The following is a 12,909-nucleotide window of genomic DNA, read 5'->3' on the forward strand; positions in this document are numbered from 1 at the left end:
CCAAGCCATTCTGAGATTGTTTTCTCGTGACATATTGTACTTCACGTCAGTGCTAAATGGGAGTCAATATATTTTACCTTTCTATATAAAAAAATGCTAAATATTCGGAAATTTTGGAAAAATCGGCAATTTTTTAACTTTGAAATTCTCTGCTTTTTACAAAAATACTGATACCCCCCATAATAGTTATTAATTTACACTCCCCACATGTTTACTTCATATTGGCATCATTTTGAAAATGAAACCTTATTGTTTTACGACGTAATAGGGCTTATAGTTTTATGCGCAATTTTTCACATTTACAGCAAAACCCACTTTTCAAAGGACCAAGTCACTTCTGAAGTCACTTTAAGGGGCTTACATAACAGAAACCACCCATAAATTACCCCATTTTGCAAACTACACCCCTCAAGCTGTTCAAAACTCATTTTTAAAAACTGTTAACCCTTTAGGTGTTCCACAGGAATTTTAGCATGAGCCAAGAACCAAATATGACGATATCGGTACCACCCGGAGTGACTAGATGTAGTATTTGTAACAAAATTTAATCCAAGTTATGTAAATACACACTGAACATGTCATGTGCATATATATATATATATATATATATATATATATATATATATATATATATATATATATATATGTTACTCCATAATATCTTCAACATCGGACTCTGAATCTGACTGTTGTTCTACTGGCTCGTCTTCAGTACCCTTGTTCTGGCATGTCTGTAATCTGCACATGTCTGTGCACTTCAGGCCATTGCTGAGGCAAGTACACTGAGGAAGTTCACATGACCGCACACACTTGCAGGACAGTAGCTGTATAATAGCTTCTGGTGCTGGTGCCCCTTGCATCCACTTGACAACAAGCTTTCCGTCGTTATCTATCATCCAACCGCAGTCTGTTGGGTTTGCAACCCATGGCTGGCTCTGCAGACTTCTCCTCCAGATCGCAGCCTGGTAGTTTGCACGCAGTGCATGCATGAAAAGGCAGTCCTGGCAAGGAGGGAGTTGACTTGACTCTACCACTCCACGTCTGGCACAGAACAGCTGATAACGGAGCCTGTTTACCTCAGTTGTTTGGGTAGTTGGCAGGTACATGTGGCAGGTGATTTCCTGTAACTTCTCAAAAAGTTCAGTAGACACTTCCCATGAACGACCAACTTCCTGAAAGGCATCCTGGTATGTCTTGTTCATCTTCAACTGCTTGAGTGTCGTCATCTTCCCACGGCCAGCGAATGCACTGACGGTGTCACAGCCTGTAAATGCATGCATACCAATCAATGAATCACATACGCTGCCTCCCAATGTTCGGCTCAGAGTGGTGATATCCAGGAATCTTGTCCGGTTCTGTGTACCGCATTTCTGGAACAGGTGGGATGGGATTTTGTGGCACATGCCCAGACACAGGACCATGACATCAGTATCCTCCGAAGTGATGATGACCGACTTGTAACCAGATTCTGCTGCATGAAGAGCATGGAGAAGGAGGCGTGTGTCTGCTTCTTCTTGATTTGACTTAAGGTCAGCAGCCTCTTCCCACTGTTCTTTGGTGATCTTAAAGCAGAGCTGCTCACATGTGACATACAGCTCCTTCTCCTCAAGCTTCTCCCTGTGGTGTTTCGCCTTCCATTCTTCTACCAGAAACTTTATGAGACTTGCCTTGTTGGAGGAACTACTTAGAAGCTTTTTCCACTGCTGGATGTTGTGCCCATGTTGAATGTTCTTGAAATGGATCCCTGTGCCTTCATATCTGTTGACTCTTTCTGTATCTTTGATGGATGTCTCCTTGTAGACGTCAAAGACAATATCAATGCGCTTGCTCTTAGCACCCTCATGGATAGCGCGACTCATTGCTGTGCCTGCTAGCTGGCCAAATGTTGCATTGTTTCCCTTCAGTTTCTGAACCAGGCTCATCCCATCAATGATGGTTGCAGAGGGCTCGGGGATCACTTCTGCAGGACGAGCATTCCTCTCCAACTCCCTTGCGAGGGCAGCCTTGTTGGTCTTGCGGATAGACCCATCACCATTGGCAAGTGCCCATGGCAATGGACCCAGGGGATGAGTCAAGACATCACTCATTTGTAGCTTTCTGTTCTCAGCTACAAGTATCATCTGGCCAAATAGGTTTCTGTCAGCCTTCAAAATTACCTCCTTGCCAAGACCTTGTCTGCGTGTCTTCATTTGGATGTTAGAGAACGTTTTAAGTTTGTTCTTCGTCATCTTGTCATGAAACAATGTAGTTGGCTTATCGGTACCCAAACGCTCATCCTTGAATGTTTGATATGCATCCTCTCCTATACTGTATGCCCCTTGAAGGTCTTTGGCTACATCTGGTGGTGCTACAGTCGCTGTTGACAAACTGATAAGTTCACCATTATGCTCTTTGTTGAAGGGGTTCACCCAACCTGTCTCCAGCAGTTGAACGAAAGATTGGACATCGGCTTCATCTCTTCTAATCCTAGACACCTGTAGGTCTGAATGGCTGAAGTCAGTATATTGTTGGCCTACCAGGGCCCTCAGCTGCCTCAAGTACATACTGCGGTACTCTGATGTCAGGTAGAACCTGGAAACAGCTCCAACTTTGAGGCTGAAGCCTTTTGTGCCCCCTGGTGTCTGGGTGTCTTTGTTGATTGTCTCTTCAATGGTCTGGTCCACAGGAATTCGTCCAAAAGGATTCTTGCTACCGATCTGGACCGAAAAGCCACCTTGCATGAAGTATTCATGGACCTCTGGGTGTTCTATGGGCAGCCGAGACATTGTGGCATAGTAATAGGTTAGGTATCGGGCATAGTTGACCTTGTCATAGGCAAAACACCATGGTATCATCTGTCGGATTGCTCCTAGGTGAAGCATCCAGTTGCCTTCTCTTGAAGCTCGAACCAGGGCCAGCATGGTCTCGACCATGTCCAAGTATGACATCCAGAATGCTGAGAGTTGTTCATTTCTGAGGGTCTCAAGATAAACTTGAAAGAGCTTCAGGGTAAGTGTGCAAGATTCATTATCCAAGAGCTTTTCGAAGGATCCCTGCGACACACTGATGCGAAAGTTTGTGATGTTCTTCAGTGTTTCATCCAGATGGTGAAGGTCCCTTGCATGGTTTTCTTCTAGCCATGGAAGGAAGTTTTTCCATGCAAGCAGAGGGAGATAGGAGCTCTGCAGAGAAGACCGGAGAGTCCTGTTCAGCACAGAACGTGTATGTGTCAGTGTGTGTGCGTGTGTTGGGGCACCTCAGGGTGTCTTCAAATGTGACATAGCCCCCTAGATTTCTTCCAGTAAAATTTGCACTCCAAAAGTCATTTGGCGCTCCTTCCCTTCCGAGGCCTGCCGTTCCCCAATACTGCAGTGTACGACAACATATCGGGTGTTGTTGTGTTCGGGAGAGATTGGTGAACAAATAGTGGGGTGCATTTTTTGCTGGTACACCTCTTAAAAATAAAAAAATGAGCCTAAAATGACACCTTCATGTAAAAAATGCACTTTTTCCATTTTCTCAACCAAGTGTTTCCAACTACTGTGAAACACTGGTTGGGTCAAAGTGGTCACTATACCCCCTAAAAGATTCCTTGGGGGTGTAGTTTCCAAAATAGGGTCACTTTTTGGGGTTTCCACTGTGGGTGTACCTCAGGCAGCCTTCAAATGTGACATGGCCCCCTAGATTTCTTCCAGTGAATCCGCCACCCAAAAACCACATAGCGCTCCTTCCGTGTTGAGCTGTGCTGTGTGCCCATACTTTAGTTTACGAGTACATGTGGGGTGTTTCTATAAACTGCAGAATTAGGGTAACCAAGTTTGGGTTTGCCGTTAACCCTTGCTAGGTTGCAGGTAAAATTGGATTACAATGTAATATCTGGAAAAAAAATGAAATTTTGAAATTTCGCCTTCATTCTGCTAAAATTCCTGTGGAACACCTAAAGGGTTAACAGTTTTTAAAAATGAGTTTTGAACAGCTTGAGGGGTGTAGTTTGCAAAATGGGGTAATTTATGGGTGGTTTCTGTTATGTAAGCCCCTTAAAGTGACTTCAGAAGTGACTTGGTCCTTTGAAAAGTGGGTTTTGCTGTAAATGTGAAAAATTGCGCATAAAACTATAAGCCCTATTACGTCGTAAAACAATAAGGTTTCATTTTCAAAATGATGCCAATATGAAGTAAACATGTGGGGAGTGTAAATTAATAACTATTATGGGGGGTATCAGTATTTTTGTAAAAAGCAGAGAATTTCAAAGTTAAAAAATTGCCGATTTTTCCAAAATTTCCGAATATTTAGCATTTTTTTATATAGAAAGGTAAAATATATTGACTCCCATTTAGCACTGACGTGAAGTACAATATGTCACGAGAAAACAATCTCAGAATGGCTTGGATAGGTGAAAGCGTTCCAAAGTTATTAGCCCATGAAGTGGCACAGGTCAGATTGGCTTAGGCACTTGGGTACAAATAGGCCTAGGGCTGAAGGGGTTAATAAGCTACGTATATGTAAGGGCTATCATATCAAAAAATAAACTACAGACATGCATCTACCTAAAAATACCAAAGAAAATTAGTCACTCCGGGTGGTACCGATATCTGGCCCGGCTCATGGACTATTCTACATGTCAGCCTCATACAGAAGTAACATACATATAACGTAGAGTGACTGTATACATACATTACTCATCCTGTATTATACCCCAGAGCTGCACTCACTATTCTGCTGTAATGACTGGAGTAGTAGTAGATGACATGGATGTTGGGTGTTGCAGGTTTTCCCCCAATACGGCACTGGCTCCATTACACACAATGAGGCTTCTCTGAACCTCCTATTGACAATCATCTGATCCAATGCAGCAATTTACGGATCACCGGACTGAGAACAGCAGACGTCTCTTTACTGTGTGTAATTATCCCACAGGGGCGAGAAGCCGCTGAGGGGAGATAACTGGTTATATGGGCGCAGGCTCCCCCTCCCCCACCTGTATACGGGAACAACATGACGTCACCTGTGTATAATACACAAAATTATGGGGGCGAATCTACCGTGCACCCCGGAGAGAATAGGAGCGAGCTGTAACATATTGGGACAGATCTGACACTTTCTGATCAGCTTTGTTCTTCAATTAGACAATTATAAAAATCTCTGCTTGCCGTCATTGAAAAACTGTCGTCTTTGCATTCGGAGGCTGAACACCCCGACTAGATCATGTCCGACTCTACTGGACGTGACAAACAGATTCTGGAGCTAGAGAGGAGTTCCATTTCACTGACAGCAAGCAGAGATCTTGGAGGGGAAGAACCGAAATGCAAAACATTGCAAAGACGACAGTTTTGTCTTTCGCTGACAGCAAGCAGAATTTTTAAGTATGAGGAATGGAAGGACAAAAAAAAAGGGAACAGAAAGTTGCAGGAGAAAAATATACAACAGTGATCTCCAACCGGTGGAAAAACTAAAACTCCCAGCAAGCCAAGAGCCTGCAGCTGCCAGGGCATGCTGGGAATTGTAGTTTTGAAAATGGCAGTGAGGGACAGGCTGGACATAACCGATGTACAACATGCAATCTCCGCTGCGGCATTATATCAGTCACCGCCGGAGTGAACTTTACTCTCCCACAATGCACTGCATTTTTCAATATGATCTTGGCGATCGGCCGAGTGTAATTTTTCTGCTCAAAAACAGCAAGGCGAGATTCATGTCCGGCAATCTGTCGCCATCAGGCTTTCATCGGATGGCTGCAGATAATAGTCGTTCTTTTCAGACAATCATTTTTGTTACATGGGTCCCTGACAATAATTGATCACAGGGGGTCTCACCGCTGAGCCCCCCCCCCCCAGCAATCAGCCAAACCTTACAAGTGTTCAATTTCCGTGCAGCACTCCCCCCAGAGGTGACAGCAAGTATTACACAGTGATCACTCACATCAATAGGTGGTCTCAGGAAGTGTTCCAGGGCAGGGGGGGGGGGGGGGAACAGAGCGAACAGCTGACATGTTTCAGCCCCAGATCTGTCAGAAAATATCTACCTATTCCTGCGCCTCCCCCAGATGAGCAGACAGGACGGTAACCTGCGGATAACCTCGCCGCACCCACCATGACGGATTTATAGCAATCGCTCTCTACTGCTCTCCATATACATCTGGAGATATTCCTGAGCCATACGGGACTGAGTCCGCAGCTGCCATAGTAATAAAAGGCAACGCATGCTGGGATTTGTAGTTCTACAGAAGCACAGAGTAACATTCACATTCCCACCTTACACTCCCAAGACCATTTACATTACAAAACCTGCAACCAGATACCACACAATACACCATCATAGACCCCCGGTGACCGCAGAATAAGGGGTGGGGGTCTCACCTGATACTACAGACACCTGTAGCAATCTTATAGGGGTATGGAGCTCACAGAGGGGGTCCTACAATGACAGAACGCGGGCGACCATGTATTACAGGGTTCGTGTGGCTGACCGTGGCTTCCCCACGAAGGGGGGGTTACTGGCCAGAACGACCTACATAGAGCCAACAGAGGCGTATCTGCAGGTATCACACCCCCCACCGCCGTACCCGTGCGGCCCCCCATGTACTCACCGGCATCATCTTGGCCCCGTAACGCATTTATAGAAGCCAAAAGAAACGTCAGCTATAGAGAAGTGATGATGGGACCGCGATCATTCAGGACCTGCAGAGAAGGAAAGGCATAAATGAGTGTCACCCCCATCATCATACCAGCCCTGCCACTGATAACAGATCACCGGGAATGATGAGAGTCCGAGTCCTCACCATTATGGCTTCCCCTGGTCTATTTTTACTTCTTGAGGGGAAAATTGTGGATCCTGATTAGATCTATACACATTTCCATTCACTGATGGAAAGCAGAGCTCTTGAAAATGGTGAAGAATTCATACATAAAATATGTTAATTTTACATCTGAGGGTCCGGTAGACATTCAAGTTTGAGTGTCAATCCTTATACCCGTTGGCGAGACCATAAACCTGTCGCCACTGATCCATCCAGGTCATGTCTGATCCTATCACCCTGCAGTATAACATCGAAGTGATTGCCCCCCCCCGAACAATCCAATTCGTTAACACCCCCAGCGATCACAGATCCTTTTGTAGTGATTTGCAATGACCTGAGATCAGTGGCGCAGTATACGGGCAGAGCTATGTCAGAACTTTCCCATTAATTATGGCCTTTATATCCCCATACTTGGCATGGCTGCATGCACGGACCCCACAAAGCAGCACATTGAGCCCCTATACATCAGTACTAGGGACTGTGTGCCGCCATAGAGCGCTCCCATGAGAAACCGTATTTATTCCAGACATCTGCAGTATTCACGCCACCATCAGAGGCTCAATCAGGATCTTCCATTGCAGATATCATCACATCAAAGAGGAAGAAGAGCACAGCATGCAGCGCTTACCCATCCCACCAAAATAGGGGTCAGTCATGAAACAGATCCGTGATGGAAGCCAGAAGGGTAGTGTGACCTCAGTCTAATTCCCCCCCCCCCAGGTAATAAATCACAATCCATAATAATGACTGCAGGATTCCTGCACAATTAATCCGCGACCGCCATTCTATCAGTGTGTGCACAGATGCCCGCGGAGACTGCCATGCTCCTCGTCTTTCCAGACCGCAGAAATTGGAGAAATGTCATCAATAGAAATGTATTGGATGCGGTGAATCCGCACGGTTCAGTGAACACACACAGATTTACCTGCGCTCCATAGAACGCAGAGAACATACACTGCCTCCAAAGCGCTGCTGGTTCCGGATCGTGGGCACCCAGAATAAGAGACAAAAAAGGAAAAACAACAAATGAAAAAAAGCCTGAATGCAATAACGAATCCAACCCAAGAATCTCATTGGTATAAAGGTGGGGGGAGGGGAAGAAATAGCAGCTCATCTAGTGCCTATATACCAGTGATACAGACCCCCACCTCGCCACCATGCGGGGCTCTTAAAGGGGTATTCCAGGTATAAGAAGTTATCAGCGTACATAAAAGCCGCAGGATTGACAGCTGCTCCACTGACCAGCGCTGGAGTGAGGGACAAACAGCAGAGGTCCGCCGTCTATGGGATGGTGAGCACAGCACCCCTGTCTCAAGCAGCCCCCGTTCTAACGGTGCCAGGGGGTCCAAATGCTGGAACCCCCCCATACAACACCGCTGTCATCGCAGCACAGGTCAGGGTCCCCCTAGTTGTGGACGTCTCCCCCGCCCCCACACCAACGCCCCGGCTCAGAGCTACGTGTGACGGACCTGTACCCCAGCACCCCCCCACATACAACACCGCTGTAATCGTAGCACAGGTCGGGGTCCCCCCTAGTTGCGAATGTCTCCCCCGCCCCCACTGGTCACACACTAACACCCCGGCTCAGAGCTACGTCTGACAGACCTGTACCCCCACATACAACGCGGCTGTAACCGCAGCACAGGTCGGGGTCCCCCCTAGTTGTGGACGTCTCCCCCGCCCCCACTAGTCACACACTAACGCCCCGGCTCAGAGCTATGTGTGACAGACCTGTACCCCAGCACCCCCCCCATACAACACCGCTGTAATCGCAGCACAGGTTGGGGTCCCCCTAGTTGTGGACGTCTCCCCCGCCCCCACCAGTCACACACTAACGCCCCGGCTCAGAGCTACGTCTGACGCACCTGTACCCCAGCACCCCCCCATACAATGCGGCTGTAATCGCAGCACAGGTTGGGGTCCCCCTAGTTGTGGACGTCTCCCCCGCCCCCACTAGTCACACACTAACGCCCCGGCTCAGAGCTATGTGTGACGGATCTGTACCCCACCCCCCACACTCCTCACAGCTGAGGGTCCGTGACACCTGCACCCAGTACAACAGTGGTCGGCTACAATGTATCTGTCGCAGGGGACACAACTGTAACAACCCCGCAGCTATGAGCACAGGACCCCGGCTCTGCCTCCATCCACTGACAGCAAGCAGAGGACTGGTAGAGAAGGAGACATGAAGGCTATTAGGCCGGTGCAGAAGTCTCCACTAGGACCAGCCCCTCCCCCACCTCCCCGGGGTCTCCCGAGCCCCCCACATCCACGTAACACACGGGCATCCCCACTATCTCCCCCACAGACATGGCGGCTCCCGGGCCCCGGCCCCACCTGTGGCCTCCGCAGCCCCGTCCTCAGCTTCTCCTCCTCCCGGGATCCCCAGCTTTGTCCTGACTCCTGCGCAGGAGAATGGAGCCGTCTGTCCGCTGCGTGAGAGGCCGACACTGCGCCGCCCGACCCCGTGACGCACGGCCCCGCCCCCGGGTGACGTCACTCCTAGTTACCTTCCGTCACGTGACTCGCCTCTCCGGTTACTTTAGTCTTTTTGCTATTATCGGCGACATGCGGCGATACGGATACGGGTGGTCCCAGTCGCGTTTACTATCGACGACGACTTTTTCGGCAGTTTGTGAAAAGTTAAAATGGCCGCCGCCCTCTGCAGGGGCACAAACATGTGTTGCCATGGTGACAGACCCGGGCCCCCGTGCAACGTCTTCTCAGCTGAAGGCGCACTCTAGTGTTCAGCCGCGCAGCCGCAGTGTTCCTGGAAATAAAAATCCCCGACACTGCCGTGTTCTGTCACAGGACGGTCAGGAGCGCTGCTTGCTGTCAGTGACTAGGGACTGCAGGACTCTGGGAACCGTTCACAACTAGCGCTATGCCCCCTGGTGGTCGGTGGTACACCTGGTATCTGCCCCCTGGTGGTCGGTGGTACACCTGGTATATGCCCCCTGGTGGTCGGTGGTACACCTGGTATCTGCCCCCTGGTGGTCGGTGGTACACCTGGTATCTGCCCCCTGGTGGTCGGTGGTACACCCGGTATCTGCCCCCTGGTGGTCGGTGGTACACCTGGTATATGCCCCCTGGTGGTCGGTGGTACACCTGGTACATGCCCCCTGGTGGTCGGTGGTACACCTGGTATATGCCCCCTGGTGGTCGGTGGTACACCTGGTATCTGCCCCCTGGTGGTCGGTGGTACACCTAGTATCTGCCCCCTGGTGGTCGGTGGTACATCTGGTATCTGCCCCCTGGTGGTCGGTGGTACACCTGGTATATGCCCCCTGGTGGTCGGTGGTACACCTGGTATATGCCCCCTGGTGGTCGGTGGTACACCTGGTATCTGCCCCCTGGTGGTCGGTGGTACACCTGGTATCTGCCCCCTGGTGGTCGGTGGTACACCTGGTATCTGCCCCCTGGTGGTCGGTGGTACACCTGGTATCTGCCCCCTGGTGGTCGGTGGTACACCTGGTATCTGCCCCCTGGTGGTCGGTGGTACACCTGGTATCTGCCCCCTGGTGGTCGGTGGTACACCTGGTATCTGCCCCCTGGTGGTCGGTGGTACACCTGGTATCTGCCCCCTGGTGGTCGGTGGTACACCTGGTATCTGCCCCCTGGTGGTCGGTGGTACACCTGGTATCTGCCCCCTGGTGGTCGGTGGTACACCTGGTATCTGCCCCCTGGTGGTCGGTGGTACACCTGGTATCTGCCCCCTGGTGGTCGGTGGTACACCTGGTATCTGCCCCCTGGTGGTCGGTGGTACACCTGGTATCTGCCCCCTGGTGGTCGGTGGTACACCTGGTATCTGCCCCCTGGTGGTCGGTGGTACACCTGGTATCTGCCCCCTGGTGGTCGGTGGTACACCTGGTATCTGCCCCCTGGTGGTCGGTGGTACACCTGGTATCTGCCCCCTGGTGGTCGGTGGTACACCTGGTATATGCCCCCTGGTGGTCGGTGGTACACCTGGTATATGCCCCCTGGTGGTCACTGGTACACCTGGTATATGCCCCCTGGTGGTCACTGGTACACCTGTTATATGCCCCCTGGTGGTCACTGGTACACCTGGTATATGCCCCCTGGTGGTCAGTGGTACACCTGGTATATGCCCCCTGGAGGTCGGTGGTACACCTGGTATATGCCCCCTGGTGGTCGGTGGTACACCTGGTATATGCCCCCTGGTGGTCACTGGTACACCTGGTATATGCCCCCTGGTGGTCACTGGTACACCTGTTATATGCCCCCTGGTGGTCACTGGTACACCTGGTATATGCCCCCTGGTGGTCAGTGGTACACCTGGTATATGCCCCCTGGTGGTCGGTGGTACACCTGGTATATGCCCCCTGGTGGTCGGTGGTACACCTGGTATCTGCTCCCTCCGGACCCTGCACCCTGATATTTCCAGCAGTAATCCTTCCCTCGCAGCTCCTGTTTCTGTCTGGTGTCTCATTACATGACTGCAGTCAGAGTGACAGGACGCGGGAACGTTCCGGCTGCTCACAGTGAGACGTTTCCGTGTTCCTTGGGGCGAGAGCCGAAGTATCGGTGACGGGTGACGCACAGTGTGAACGCGGCCTGAGGCTGCTCTTATGTCTCTGACTTTTCTCCTCCTCAGTGAACTTGGGAAGGCATCATACATACTTTTTTTAAATTCCTGAATATTAACCCCTTCCCGACCTTTGACGCATACGCTGCGTCTTGAAAGTCGGTGCCAATCTGACCTGTGATGCAGCGTATGCGTCATGGAGGGATCGCGTCCCTGCAGATCGGGTGAAAGGGTTAACTGCAATTTCACCCGATCTGCAGGGACAGGGAGAGTGGTGTTGTGAATTCCGTTCTCGGGCTCCCTCCTGTGGTCATGAGTGGTACTGTGTGAGTTTTGTTCTTGGGCTCCCTCTGGTGGCCTTTAGCGATATGGCTGGTCTGTAGCTGGGCTCAGCTGCATCATTTCCTGCTAGGCTGGCTCCTATTTAACTCACTTGGACCTTTACTTTTTGCCTGCTGTCGTTGTATTCAGTACTGGTTCTGATTTCTCCTGGACCTCCCTTGTGACCTGTCTCCTCCTGGAGAAGCTAAGTCTTGCTTGTTCATATTGCTCATTATTTCCTTGAAAATGTTTCTCAGTATATAATGAGTTCAGTCCAGCTTGCTTTTATGTGATTTTTTTGGCTTGCTGGTAGCTCTGGGGTGCAAGAGTGCGCCCCTCACATCGTGAATCGGTGTGGGGGTTCTTGCATTCTCTGCGTGGATGTTTTTGATAGTTTTTGTACTGACCGCACAGACACCTATCTATTTTCTGCCTATCTAGTGTTAGCGGGCCTCATTTGCAAAACCTGTTTCAATTCTACGTTTGTATTTTCCCCTTAACTCACCGTTATTATTTGTGGGGGGCTGTCTATAACTTTGGAGTTATTTCTCTGAGGCAAGTGAGGTCTTTGCTTTCTCTCTAGGGGTAGCCAGTTTCTCAGGCTGTGAAGAGGCGTCTAGGTTTCTAGGTAACGCTGCACGGCTGCCTTTAGTGTGTGTGGATAGGATCAGGGTTGCGGTCAGTATAGCTCCCACATCCCCAGAGCTTGTCCTAATATTCTGGTTTACCTGTCAGGTCAGTTTTGTGATCCTTACCACCAGGATCCATAACAGTACAGCAGGCCCATAAAGTGTTAATGCATCGCAGAAGAGGGATAAGAGAAGTCCTGAGGTCTTTTTTTTTTTTTTTTCCTCTGCAGTGTGTCTAGCCTCTCTCCTCCCCTTAATCTCTGGGTGGTTCAGAATTCAGCTGCAGATATGGACATTCAGAGTCTGTCCTCTAGTGTGGATCATCTCACTGCAAGGGTACAAAGCATTCAGGATTATGTAGTTCGCAGTCCTATGTCAGAGCCTAAAATACCAATTCCTGAGCTGTTCTCTGGAGATAGATCTAGGTTTCTAAACTTTAAGAATAATTGCAAGTTGTTCCTTTCTCTGAGACCTCGTTCCTCTGGTGACTCTGTTCAGCAAGTTAAAATTGTTATTTCTTTGTTGCGTGGTGACCCTCAAGATTGGGCATTCTCTCTGGCGCCAGGAGATCCTGCATTGCTAAATGTGTATGCGTTTTTTCTGGCGCTTGGATTGCTTTATGAGGAACCTAATCTGGT

General features: G+C 49.6%; 1 protein-coding gene across 3 annotated transcripts in view; it reads right to left on the reverse strand.

Annotated features, from left to right (window-relative positions):
• Positions 1–9,429, reverse strand: part of TP53BP2 (tumor protein p53 binding protein 2) — a 39,675-nt gene extending 30,246 nt beyond the window's left edge. For 2 of the 3 annotated variants that reach the window (XM_077282173.1, XM_077282170.1), the window contains exons 1-2: positions 9,113–9,251; positions 6,566–6,656 (exon numbers count right to left, since the gene is read on the reverse strand). In XM_077282173.1, coding sequence (XP_077138288.1) covers positions 6,566–6,592 — 27 coding nt within the window. In that variant the 5' untranslated portion in view covers positions 6,593–6,656; positions 9,113–9,251. Of the gene's footprint in view, positions 1–6,565; positions 6,657–9,112; positions 9,252–9,285 lie in introns of those variants that run through there. The other variant, XM_077282171.1, reaches the window with a different exon arrangement.
• Positions 9,430–12,909: the final 3,480 nt, after the last annotated feature.

The sequence above is a fragment of the Ranitomeya variabilis genome, chromosome 2 (assembly GCF_051348905.1).
Source record: "Ranitomeya variabilis isolate aRanVar5 chromosome 2, aRanVar5.hap1, whole genome shotgun sequence".
NCBI lineage: Eukaryota > Metazoa > Chordata > Amphibia > Anura > Dendrobatidae > Ranitomeya > Ranitomeya variabilis.